Genomic DNA, 12,829 nt, shown 5'->3' on the forward strand with positions numbered 1-12,829 from the left:
TTTACCTCACCAATGTTAGTCTCACCACCAAACTTTAGAAGGCTGTCTAACATAAGTGACTGAGAAGCCCCAGTTTCTCGAAGAATTTTCACTGGTACCGGTGTTGACCCTTCCATTACTAATACAAACCCATCTGACATAAAATGATCGAATCTCTTCTTAACTCGGTCAGACCTCTCAGTCCTTAAATGAGCTGCAACAAAATGTTCAGAACCCTGTGGGTTTATAGGTGCTTCAACATACTGATCACAGGCATGTGGGACTGCCTCCTTTTCCTTTTTCTTCTTCAGGACAGAACAATTAGCCATCATATGCGCTGTCTGACAATAGTAACAAGAGAGACCAGAATATTTCTCCTTCAACTGCTTCCCTTCATTCTTACCTTATTACTAATCCCATCTTTAATTTCTGGTTTACCCTGGTTATCCCTGCTACTCTTTTGGAAGCTCTTATTTGGGGTAAGCTTAATCTTATGAGTTAAAGCAAACTCATCTGCTAATCTAGCAGACTCCTGCAAAGTGGCAGCATCCTTTTCATCTAAATCTAAATCAAGGATGCATCTTTTGAATTCTTCAATTGAAACCAACTCTTTCAAGCTGTTGAAATCATCATTTACATTTTTATACGTGCACCAGTGGTCAAAACACACAAACTTCTCATAAGAAAATTCCATATAAATCTAGTTCATGATTTCCTCAAATTTCTAGACTTTTGCCTGTATGCTTCTGGGACCAACTAATAAGCTTTGAGCACAGCCTGTTTCACTGTGTCATAATCAGCTGCTTCATCAACTGTCAAAGCAGAATAGGCTCACTGAGCCTTCCCCTTAATTACACTTTGTAAGAGAATGGGCCAACCCTCTTTCCACTACTTTAAACCCTGAGCAACCTTTTCAAAATGCTGAAAGTATTTATCAACCTCTGCCTCGTCAAATGGGGGTACCAATTTAACTTCCCGACTGGCCTGAAACTTATCACCAGAGTCTCACGCTAGACCTCTTTGCTGCAATCTCTCTATCTTTTTCAGTTTGAACATCCTCTACCTTTCTGCTTCCTCCCTGTTTTTCTGCCTCTTCTCTCTGTTTTCCTGCCTCAAACTGCCTCTGTCTTTCCACAACCTCCATCTTTATTTTTTCTAACTTGTACGGGAGCTCAAGCTCACTAGGTTTACTTTCAGGAAACACCTCCAACTCTTCCACTTTAAACACACCCTCAGATACATAATACTCAGCTATTATCCTCTGCATCTGTGACCTCCTCATTGTCAATTTCATCTTAGCAAGTTTTAACTTTTAGCAATACTCAATAACTCAATCCTTCTGGCGTCCTCTAATGCCTCAGAGGTTGGCGCTTCCAGACATGTATCAACATCCATTGCTTCTCATTTTCTACACACAAATAAATCAAAAGGGATTTCACCAATGAAATCGATAAGTAATCTATACGGCCCCAAATCTGTTCATATCCAGGATGCAGGCCCCAATTTTTTTACGAACCCTAACACTTTAAAAATGAACCAGCAGCAACAGACTACACCTGGAGTCTGGTTTTGATGTTAAAACCACTATCTTTATTAGTATCTACTTCTAATATAGTAACTTAAGCAAGATAGGTAGTGGTGGAGGGAGTACATTCAGTTTGGAGGATTGTGACTAGTGGTGTCCCACAAGGATCTGTTCTGGGACCTCTACTTTTCGTCATTTTTATTAACGACCTGGAGGTCGGGGTAGAAGGGTGGGTTGGCAAGTTTGAAGACGACACAAAGGTTGGTGGTGTTGTAGATAGTGTAGAGGATTGTCAAAGATTGCAGAGAGACATTGATAGGATGCAGAAGTGGACTGAGAAGTGGCAGATGGAGTTCAACCCGGAGAAGTGTGAGGTGGTACACTTTGGAAGGACAAACTCCAAGGCAGAGTACAAAGTAAATGGCAGAATACTTGGTAGTGTGGAGGAGCAGAGGGATCTCAAGGTACATGTCCACAGATCCCTGAAAGTTGCCTCACAGGTGGATAGGGTAGTTAAGAAAGCTTATGGGGTGTTAGCTTTCATAAGTCGAGGGATAGAGTTTAAGAGTTGCGATGTAATGATGCAGCTCTATAAAACTCTGGTTCGGCCACACTTGGAGTACTGTGTCCAGTTCTGGTCACCTCACTATAGGAAGGATGTGGAAGCATTGGAAAGTGTACGGAAGAGATTTACCAGGATGCTGCCTGGTTTAGAAAGTATGCATTATGATCAGAGATGAAGGGAACTAGGGCTTTACTCTTTGGAGAGAAGGAGGATGAGAGGAGACATGATAGAGGTGTACAAGATAATAAGAGGAATAGATAGAGTGGATAGCCAGCACCTCTTCCCCAGGGCACCACTGCTCAATACAAGAGGACATGGCTTTAAGGTAATGGGTGGGAAGTTCAAGGGGGATATTAGAGGAAGATATTTCACTCAGAGAGTGGTTGGTGCGTGGAATGCACTGCCTGAGTCAGTGGTGGAGGCAGATACACTAGTGAAGTTTAAGAGACTACTAGACAGGTATATGGAGGAATTTAAGGTGGGGGCTTATATGGGAGGCAGGGTTTGAGGGTCGGCACAACATTGTGGGCCGAAGGGCCTGTACTGTGCTGTACTATTCTATGTTCTATAAACAATAGTTAACAGTGGTATGTGTATATATGTGTGTAAATATAACTCCCACCCAACTGAGCTCGGGGGAAACAAGGCTTGGAGTCTTGAGACGGTAAAGTATGGAAGTTCAGCTCAATCATAGAATAGGTGATGAGAGAGAGAGATTTGTAATCCAGGGTAAATGTTGAGAGAAGGCAATTATGTCAAATTCCACAGTTTCCACGGTGGTAAGAGAACAGTTGCTGTAGAACTTATCCATCGTTGTTCCAAATCCACATACGAATTATCACCGAAAGTGACTTGTCACAAGGGGTATCATCTTCAAGTGAATTACCACACCACACCCAGGCAAGGGTTAACACATAAGTGGTCTTCACAGGATACCCCAAATCCGATCCACTCCTATAGATCAAACGAGGTGACAACCACACATTCAATGTATGCTGAATCGATAATTAACCCAACCTTGTGGGCAGAGGAAAGTTCTAAACAGTGACCCTTGGCCACTCGTTCCCTTGTTTTGAACCTTCCATTTTTCCTCCTTTATCTCCACCTGACTCTGAGTGTCTGTGTCCTCGGTTAAAACTAAACAAGCTGTGAGTGATGTAAACGAGATGCGAGTCAGACTGATTCGCCTTAATCTCTCTCCCTCTTAAAATGACAGCCCACAGCAAATGAAACCTAGGGATTCATAACAACGGTCACTGCCCATTGTGAACTGACTGATGTGCCAGTAGTTGGGATGACTGAGTGAATCCCTTCCCACATTCTTTGCAGGTGAATGGCTTCTCCCCAGTGTGAACTCGCTGATGTCTCTGTAGGCTGGATGATCGAGTGAATCTCTTCCCACATTCCGAGCAGGTGAACGGCTTCTCCCCAGTGTGAACTCGCTGATGTATCATTAGGGCAGAAGAGTGAGTGAATCCCTTCTCACAGACTGAGCAGGTGAACGGCTTCTCTCCAGTGTGAACTCGCTGATGACTCTGTAGGTTGGATGACTGAGTGAATCCCTTCCCACAGACTGAGCAGCCGAACGGCTTCTCCCCAGTGTGAACTCGCTGATGAATCTGTAGGTCGGATGACCGAGTGAATCTATTCCCACATACAGAGCAGGGAAATGGCTTCTCCCCAGTGTGAACTCGTTGATGACTCTGTAGGTCGCATGACCGAGTGAATCCCTTCCTACAGACTGAGCAGGTGAACGGCTTCTCCCCAGTGTGAACTCGCTGATGACTCTGCAGGTTGGATAACTGAGTGAATCTCTTCCCACATTCTGTGCAGGTGAACGGCTTCTCCCCAGTGTGAACTCGCTGATGACTCCGTAGGTGGGATGACTCAGAGAATCTCTTCCCACATTCTGAGCAGGTGAACGTCTTCTCCCCAGTGTGAACTCGCTGATGACACTGTAGGTGGGACGACCGACTGAATCTCTTCTGACAGACTAAGCAGGTGAACGGCTTCTCCCCAGTGTGAACTCGCTGATGTAACAGTAGGGTGGATGACTGAGTGAATCTCTTCCCACAGACTGAGCAGGTGAACGGCTTCTCCCCAGTGTGAACTCGCTGATGACTCTGTAGGTGGGATGACCGAGTGAATCTCTTCCCACATACTGAGCAGGTGAACGGCTTCTCCCCAGTGTGAACTCGCTGATGTACCAGTAGGGTGGAAGACTGAGTGAATCCCTTCCCACAGTCTGAGCAGGTGAATGGCTTCTCCCCAGTGTGAACTCGCTGATGACTCTGTAGGTGGGATGACCGAGTGAATCTCTTCCCACAGTCTGAGCAGGTGAACGTCCACTCCCCGGTGTAAACACGCTGGTCAGCCATTACGTCAAATGACTGAGTCAATCCTTTCCCAGAAATTCAGCAGATGACCAGCATCTACCCGGTGTGAACTGACTGGTGTGTCCACAGGTGAGACGACTGACTGAATCCTTTCTCACACACAGAACAGGTGAAAGGCCTTGCCCAGTGTGAACTTGCTGATGTACTTTCAATTGAGATGACCCAGTGAATCGATTCCCACTGTTTGAGCAGGTGAACGGCCTTTCTCCTGTGTAGAATGACGACTGTGCCAGTCTGTCAGATGATCAAGTGAATCCCTCCCCACTGTCTGAGCAGGAAAGATGGTTGATTGAATCCCTTGCTCCACTTCTTAAATGTCTAGACAGAGACAGCAAAACTGGTGTTTGAGATTCCTGGAGACAAATTACTTCTCGTTTTAACCTGTAAAAAGATTTACAAAATCCATCAATGGGTGAAGGACAACATTTCAGATGAGATTACTTGAGTTGCCAAGGTTTGTTCTGGTATCACACTGTTACAGTGAGGTTCAACCCAAGTTGGACAGAGAAATCATCTTCTGACTGGTCGCAGTGCTGGTATCTGGAATGACCATCAATTCCCTGATGCTCTTCCTGTCTCTATCAGAATGGGGCATTTCTGCCATCTCCAGTCTGTTCCTTGGCTCAGTTTGACTCTCTCCATTGGTATTATTCCCTGTTCCTGCTGAGCCGCATGGGTGCCTGGCCCCACAGTAACTGAAACACTCTCACGCAAATAGTCTTTCTTGACATGCAACTGGGGTTTTCTTGTATTATTAACTTAAGGTGCCACAGTTTTAACACCATATAAAAAATTCCTGCTGAGATGAATGGTTGGTCCACACAGCTGTTAAAAGGACTTAGAGTGAATTTTTGTATTATTTCAGGTTCTTTTCACAGTCATAGAAAATTACAACACAGAAACAAGCCCTTTGGGCCATCTAGTTTGTGCTGAACTATTTAAACTGCCCAATCCCATACTACTACCATCCAGGTACGTATATAAACCTCTTAAATGTTGAAATTGAGCTCGCATTCACCACTTGTGCTGGCTGCTCATTCCACACCCGGATGACGGTCTGTGTGCAGAAGTTTCCCCTCATGTTCCCCTTAACGTTTCACCTTTCACCCTTAACCCATGGCCTCTAGTTGTAGACCCACCATCTCAGTGGTAAAAGCCAGCTTGCACTTACCATATCGAGAACCCTCATAATCGTCGTATACCTCCATCAAATCTCCACTCAATCTTCTACATTCCAAGGAATAAAGTCCTGACCTGTTCAATCTTTCTTCATAACCCAAGTCCTCCAGACCTAGCAACATCCTTATGAATTTTCTCTGAACTCTTTCAACCCCTTTTACATCTTTCCGGTAGGTTGGTGACCAAAACTGCACACAATACTCCAAATTAGGCCTCACCAATGTCTCGTGCAGTGTGAACATAACATCCATCTCCTGTACTCAGTACTTTGGTTCATGAAGGCCAATATGCCAAAATCTTTCTTTCCGTCCCTATTTAACTGTGACACCACTTTCAGTGAATTATGGACATGTATTCCCAGATCCCTTCCTTCTACAGCGTTACTCAGTAACCGACCATTCACTGTGCAATTCTAGGTCCTACCAAAATGCAACACCTCACACTTGTCTCCATTAAATTCCATTTTGCATTTCTTCACCCATTTTTCCATCTGGTCCAGGTCGCACTGCAAGCCATGATAGTCTTCCTCACTGTCCACTACACCCCCAGTCTTGGTGTCATCCACAAATTTGCTGATCCAGTTAACCACACTATCATCCAGATTACTGATATAGGTGACAAACAGTAACAGATCCAGCACTGATCCCTGTGGCACACCGCTAGTCACAGGCCTTCAGTCAGAGAGGCAACCATCTGCTACCACACTCTGGCTTCTCCCAAAGACAGTGTCTCATCCAATTTACTATCTCATCTTGAATGTTGAGTGACTGAACCTTCTTGACCAAACTCCCATATGAGAATTTGTCAAGTGCTTTTGCTAAAGTCCATGTAGACAACATCCACTGCCTTGCCTTCATCCACTTTCCTGATAACTTCCTCGAGAGACTCTATAAGATTGGATAGACATGATCTGCTGCCTATCCTTAATCAGTCCACATCAATCCAAATACTTGTATATCCGTCTCCTGCACACACATTCCAATAACTTTCCCACTACTAATGTCAGGCTCACCAATGTATAAATTCCTAGTTTATTTTTAGAGCCTTTCTTGAACAGCAGAACAACATCGGCTGTCCTCCAATCCTCCAGTACCTCACCTGTCACTAAGGATGACTTAAATATCTGTGCTTGGGCCCCAACAATTTCTGCACTTGTCTTCCGCAGGGTCCCAGGGAACAACTTGTCAGGCCCTGGGGATTTATCCACGCTAATTTGCCTTCAGACAGCAAACAGCTCCATCTCTGTAATCTTTACAGGGTCCATGAAGTTGATGCTGCTTTCCCTCACTTCTATAGACTCTGTGACCATCTCCTGAGTAAATACGGATGCAGAAAATATCTCCCCCATCTATTTGTCTCCTCATATCGATTACCATTCTGACCTTCCAGAGAATTAATTTTTCCCCTTGCCATCTTTTCGCACTTAACATATCTGCAGAATCCATGAGGATTCTCCTTCACCTTGTCTGTTGGGGCAACCTCATGCCTTCTTTTATTTCTTTCATAAGTGTTCACCTGAATTTCCCGTACTTCATAAGTATCCCATTTGTTCCTATCTGCCCGTACCTGGTATGCACCTCTTTTTTATTGATCTGGGAGATGAAAGCCAAAGGGGTGATGGAGCTGCATGGTGGGAGGTGGGAGTAGGGGAGGGTTAAACTAAAGTTGCAGGGAGAATGGGAGCCTGAATAACAGAACAGATAGTGGAGGTGTTGTGGAGACAGATGTTGTTCAGTCCTTAGGCAAAGTCAGGAATTAAAAACATTGAGCATGGTGCAGTGAATATGCTCAATCCTGTACATTTCAATACAGGGAGCAGCGTAGGAAAGGCGGATGTGTTCAGGACATGGATCAACATCTGGAATTATGACACTAGGATCTGGCAACTGTGGACTGGGACAGGCTGCTTTATGGCAAAGGTGCGCTTGGTAAATGGGAGGCCTTCAAACCGAAATTTTGAAAGTACAAGGCGGGTATGTGCCTGTCAGAATAAAAGGTAAAGATAGAAATTGTAGGGAACCTTGGTTTTCAAGAGATATTGAGACCCTGGTGAAGCACAAAATGGAGTTGCAGAACAGGGACAGGCAGGTAGGTTCTTATGGAGTTTAAGAAATGCAAGAGAACACATAAGAAATAAATCAGGATGGCTAAAAGGCATGAGATTCCCCTTGCAGAAAAGATGAAGGATAATCCTCAGGGATTCTGGAGATAGATTAAGAGCAAAAGGACTGCAATGCACAAAATTGGTCCTCTGGAAGACCGGAATGGCAAACCATGTGTGGAACCAAAGCAGATGGGGGAGATCTGAGTATGGAATGAGCTGCCAGACGAGGTGGTAAATGCGGGTTCTTTTTTAACATTTAAGAATAAATTGGACAGATACATGGATGGGAGGTGTATGGAGGGATATGGTCCGTGTGCAGGTCAGTGGGACTAGGCAGAAAATGGTTTGGCGCAGCCAAGAAGGGCCAAAGGGCCTGTTTCTGTGCTGTAGTTTCTATGGTTCTATCTCAAATATATTTTTCATCTCATTTACTCAGGAGATGGACACAGGGTCTATGGGATTGTGGAAAAGCGGCATTAAAATCGTGGACCCTGTACGGATTAACGAAGAGGAGGTGATTGCCATCCTGAGGCAGATTAGGGTGGATAAATCTCCAGGGCATGACAAGGTGCTCCTTTGGACCCCACGGGAGGCAGTGCAGAAGTCGTTGGGGCCCTAGCAGATATAACTAAATCATCCTTAGTGACAGGGGAGTTATCTGAGGATTGTAGGATAGCCAAAGTCATTTCACTCTTCAACATAGAGCATAGAAATCTACAGCATATTCCAGGCCATTCAGCCCACAATGTTGTGCCAACCATGTAACTTACTCTAGAAACTGCCTGGAATTTCCCTAGCACATAGACCCCTATTTTACTGAGCTCCGTGTACCTATCTAAGAGGCTGTTAAAAGACCCTATTGTATCTGCCTCGACCACCGTTGCTGGCAGTGCATTCCACACACCCACCACTCTCTGTGTAAAAAAAACTTAATCCTGACATCCCCTTGGTATCTATTTCCAAGCACTTTAAAACTATGCCCCCTCGTGTTAGCCAGTTCAACCCTGGGGAAAAACCTCTGGCTATCCACATGATCAATGCCCCTCATCATCTTATACACCTCAAAAAGGCTCCAAACATAAACAAAGAAATTATATATTGCTTTGAAGATTTGTTTGAAGTTTACAAAATTATGAGGGTATAGATCGGGTAAATGCAAGCAGCTTTTTCCACTGAGGTTGGGAGGGATGACAACCAGAGGTCATGGGTAAGTGGGGAAGGAGAAAATGTAATGGGAACACGTGGAAAAGCCCTTCACTGAAATGGTCGTGAGAGTGTGGAATGAGATGTCAGCACAAGTGGTGAATATGAGCTTGATTTCACAATTAAGAGAAGCTTGATAGGTACCTGGATGGTCGGGGTATGGAGGGCGATGTTCCTGGTGAAGGTAGTTGCATTAGACAGATGAAATGTTTTTTCGACATTGACCAGATGGGTCAAATACCCTGTTTCTGTACTGAACTACTCCATATTTTTATGACAGACAAGCTGGACAAACTTGTTTGGAAGGGAAAAGGTAGGAGTGACAATGGAGCAGCAATGGCTGGAGCTTTTGTGAGCAATTCGGGACCTGAGTGACAGATTCATCCCAAAGAAGTGGAAGCATTGGAAAGGCAGGAGGACACAACCGTGGCTGAAATGAGAAGCCAAAGCCAACATAAAAGCAAAAGAAAGGGCAAACAAGAGAGCAAAAACTATTGGAAAGCTTTTAGGAACCAACAGAAGACGATTAAAAAAAAAGTCAGATGAGCTCAGGGGGTGGAATTATGTTACTGTAGTCACTAATGAGTCTTGGTAGCACCCAACAGTCTGAGGCATTTAGAGTAACAAAATAACTGGGGCCTAAATATCTCTTGAAAACCAAGGTACAATATGATAATTCCCCGTCCTGAGCTCATCTGGCTTTCCTACGATGCTTCTTGCATTGTGATATACACAGCTCAGCACATTCATTGCACCATGCTCAACCATTTGATTGCTGACTCTATCTGAGGTCTGAACAACATCTGACTGGTGTCAGGAAAACAACCTCTCGCTCATTGTCACAAAAACAAAGGAGCTGATTGTGGACGACAGGAGGAATGGAGACAGGCTAACCCCTATTGACATCAATGGATCTGGGGTTGAGAGGGTGAACAGCTTTAAGTTCCTCGGCACAAACATCGCCGAGGATCTCACATGGTCTGTACATACCGGCTGTGTTGTGAAAAAAGCACACCAGCACCTCTTTCACCTTAGACGGTTGAAGAAGTTCGGGATGGGGCCCCAAATCCTAAGAACATTCTACAGGGACACAACTGAGAGCATCCCGACTGGCTGCATCACTGCCTGGTATGGGAACTGTACTTCCCTTAATCGCAGGAACCTGCAGAGAGTGGTGCGGACAGCCCAGCACATCTGTAGATGTGAACTTCCCACTATTTCAGGACATTTACAGAGACAGGTGTGTAAAAAGGGCCCAAAGGATATTGGGGACCCAATTCACCAAAACCACAAACTGTTCCTGCTGCTACCATCCAGGAAACGGTACCACAGCAAAAGGACCAACAGGCTCCGGGACATCATCTTCCACCAGGCCATCAGATTGATTAATTCATGCTGATACAATTGCATTTCTATGTTATATTGACTGTCCTATGTACAAACTATTTATTATAAATGACTATAAATTACACATTGCACATTTAGTCGGAGATGTAACGTAAAGATTTCTACTCCTCATGTATATGAAGGATGTATGTATTAAAGTCAATTCAATTCAATTCAGCCTCTCCACTCTCTGTTCTGTCATTCTGGCTCCCACTCCCCCTACAACTTATTTTAACCACATCACCCTCTCCCCACACTAGCACTAGCAAGCCTTACCACTATGATATTGGTCCTCATTCCCCTTCCTGACTCTCACCCAGTTTCCCGTGTCCCGCACCTTGGGTGTAACTCACCTCTCTTCATGTCATATCTATTACCCCTTCCAACTCCCAGCTGATCCAAAATTCATCCATTTCAAGTTCCAACTACGTAAAGTGCAGGGTTACAAGCTGCAGCTGGATGTACATCTTGTAAGTGAGGGCATCAAGGACACTGGAGGTCTCCCCACCTTCCCACCAATGTCCCCTCTAATTTGTAATGACCAGTGTGCACATAAAGCTTCTACTGTGCATTTTTTTACTCAGTGACAATACGTGCACAGTGAATTTTAAATAGAGAGCCATTCATTTTAACAGCTAGCAAATCACTGTCAATAAGAACTGTGATGTCCTATGGGTTTGATCAAGTTCATCTGCACTCTCACACAACCTGTATAGTAGGCCTGTAGCGGGTAATGAAGGATTTTCTCTCCACAACTGTTCCACACCGTCCATATGTGGTTTGCTTGCTAAATGACTCTTAAAAAGGTCAGATTTCCAAATATCACTCCACTTCTTCCCACTTGCAAATTCTCCAGCAACTTTTGCATCACCACAATACACACAGGTAACACCAGTTTCTGTATTGTACATAAATATTTCCCCTGAACCCTCCCCCAGGTGACTGACGGTGGTGAACTCAGTGATGGCAATGCCAATGAATATGAAGGGAAGGGCAGTAGTCTGTCTCATTGGAGTCTGGCACATTTGTGATGTGAAAGCTACTTGTTGCCCAGGGCAAAGGTGTTTGATATCATTATGTACCCAGAGAGAGTGGGACAAAACATGTTCTCACGGGTAGAAAGTCCAGAACAAGAGGGGGTGGAACAAGCAACAGACACAAAATGCTGGGGGAACTCAGCAGGCCAGGCAGCATCTATGGAAAAGAGTACTAATGCTGAGTTCCTCCAGCAATTTGTGTGTGTTGCTCGGATTTCCAGCATCTGCAGATTTTCTCTTGTTTGTGACTGGAGGCAGAACAAAGGTGATTTTCACAACAGCTGATGTAAAAGATTTTGTTCCCTTTCTCCGAGTTCCCGATCCTTGCATTTAGACAGCTGGAGCTCAGCTCTGTCTGAGAGACCCATCGGTTCCCATTCCCTCATCAGCCGGAAGCTCCCCGGGGCCCGTGTACGGATGGTGGGGCTGAGAGAGAGGGAAGAGAGCAGGACTGTCCCGGGATTGCGGGTCACGGAGTCCGGAGTCACAGCAACTACCCGAAGTCGGTGTTGACAAATAACCGCCCGCCAATTTCCTCCTACCTGCACAGATCCGCCTGAGGCCCTCTGTATTATGTGCGCATGCGTGCATTCGAACGTCATCGATCCTGACGCCTGCGCATTTGATCGGCGCTTCAGCGGAAGCGAAACTTCATACGCAGGGTTTTATGGGTAATCACGGTGCCATTAACAGTGTCTGCAAGCACCGGTTTCATGTCCATATCTCCGTTTTTTTTGTGTGTATAGAAAATTCAGCAGCTGTTTTAACGCAGAAAGTGGCTCCCATAAACAATTTACTTAATATCAACGTGTATCTAATGCCAAAGTACAATTCTCTTACAAATACAGATATGAAACACAAGAGATTCTGCAGTTGCTGGAAATACAGAGACGCACACACACAAAATGCTGGAGGAACTCTGCAGTTCAGGCAGCAGCTCAGCAGAGGAGTATACAGTCCAGGCATGCTGAAGGAGCTCGGCCTAAATGTTGTCTATTTATTCTCTCCACATTTGCTGCCTGATCTGTTGATTTCCACCAGTAATTTGCAAAAAATAACCATCTTTTTTTCGATCAAGCAGTTTCCAAATGTTTCTGATCTTTCATTTGTTGCCACATCATGCTGGTCTCATTCTTCTTCCTCCTCGTAAACGCCAGACCCCATCTCTCTCTTGAGCCCCAGAGCCCTGACTCAGGCTGGCAACCCTTTGGTTTCTGACTCTGCACATTCAAAGATTCACTCGCTAGTCTGCTGCCAAACTTCAGAGGTGCATTGCAACAACCCAGCTGTCTGAAGCACAGTCCTTTGAAATGAGTGAAAATGACCCAAACATTGAAAACATCAGGGAAGAAGGAGTTTAACCAACTTCGTCCTGAGCCCTGGGGAAAATCAAAACCACAGTGAGCTCGTCGTCTTATGCAGACTGGAGAAAATCATGCAGGACATTCATGCAGG

At 44.9% G+C, this 12,829-nt stretch overlaps 1 protein-coding gene across 1 annotated transcript; it reads right to left on the reverse strand.

Annotated features, from left to right (window-relative positions):
* Positions 1-883: 883 nt before the first annotated feature.
* Positions 884-11,936, reverse strand: LOC140208535 (uncharacterized). Its single transcript, XM_072277280.1, has 2 exons — positions 11,917-11,936; positions 884-4,846 (listed from the first exon to the last, which is right to left on the reverse strand). The coding sequence occupies exon 2, from the start codon at positions 4,445-4,447 to the stop codon at positions 3,323-3,325; it is 1,125 nt and encodes a 374-aa protein (XP_072133381.1). The 5' UTR covers positions 4,448-4,846; positions 11,917-11,936; the 3' UTR covers positions 884-3,322.
* Positions 11,937-12,829: the final 893 nt, after the last annotated feature.

Source organism: Mobula birostris, chromosome 13 (assembly GCF_030028105.1).
Source record: "Mobula birostris isolate sMobBir1 chromosome 13, sMobBir1.hap1, whole genome shotgun sequence".
NCBI lineage: Eukaryota > Metazoa > Chordata > Chondrichthyes > Myliobatiformes > Myliobatidae > Mobula > Mobula birostris.

Coding starts and splice junctions, on each gene's coding strand:
- LOC140208535 (XM_072277280.1), bottom strand. CDS start 4,447: ATGGCTGACCAGCGTGTTTACACCGGGGAGTGGACGTTCACCTGCTCA.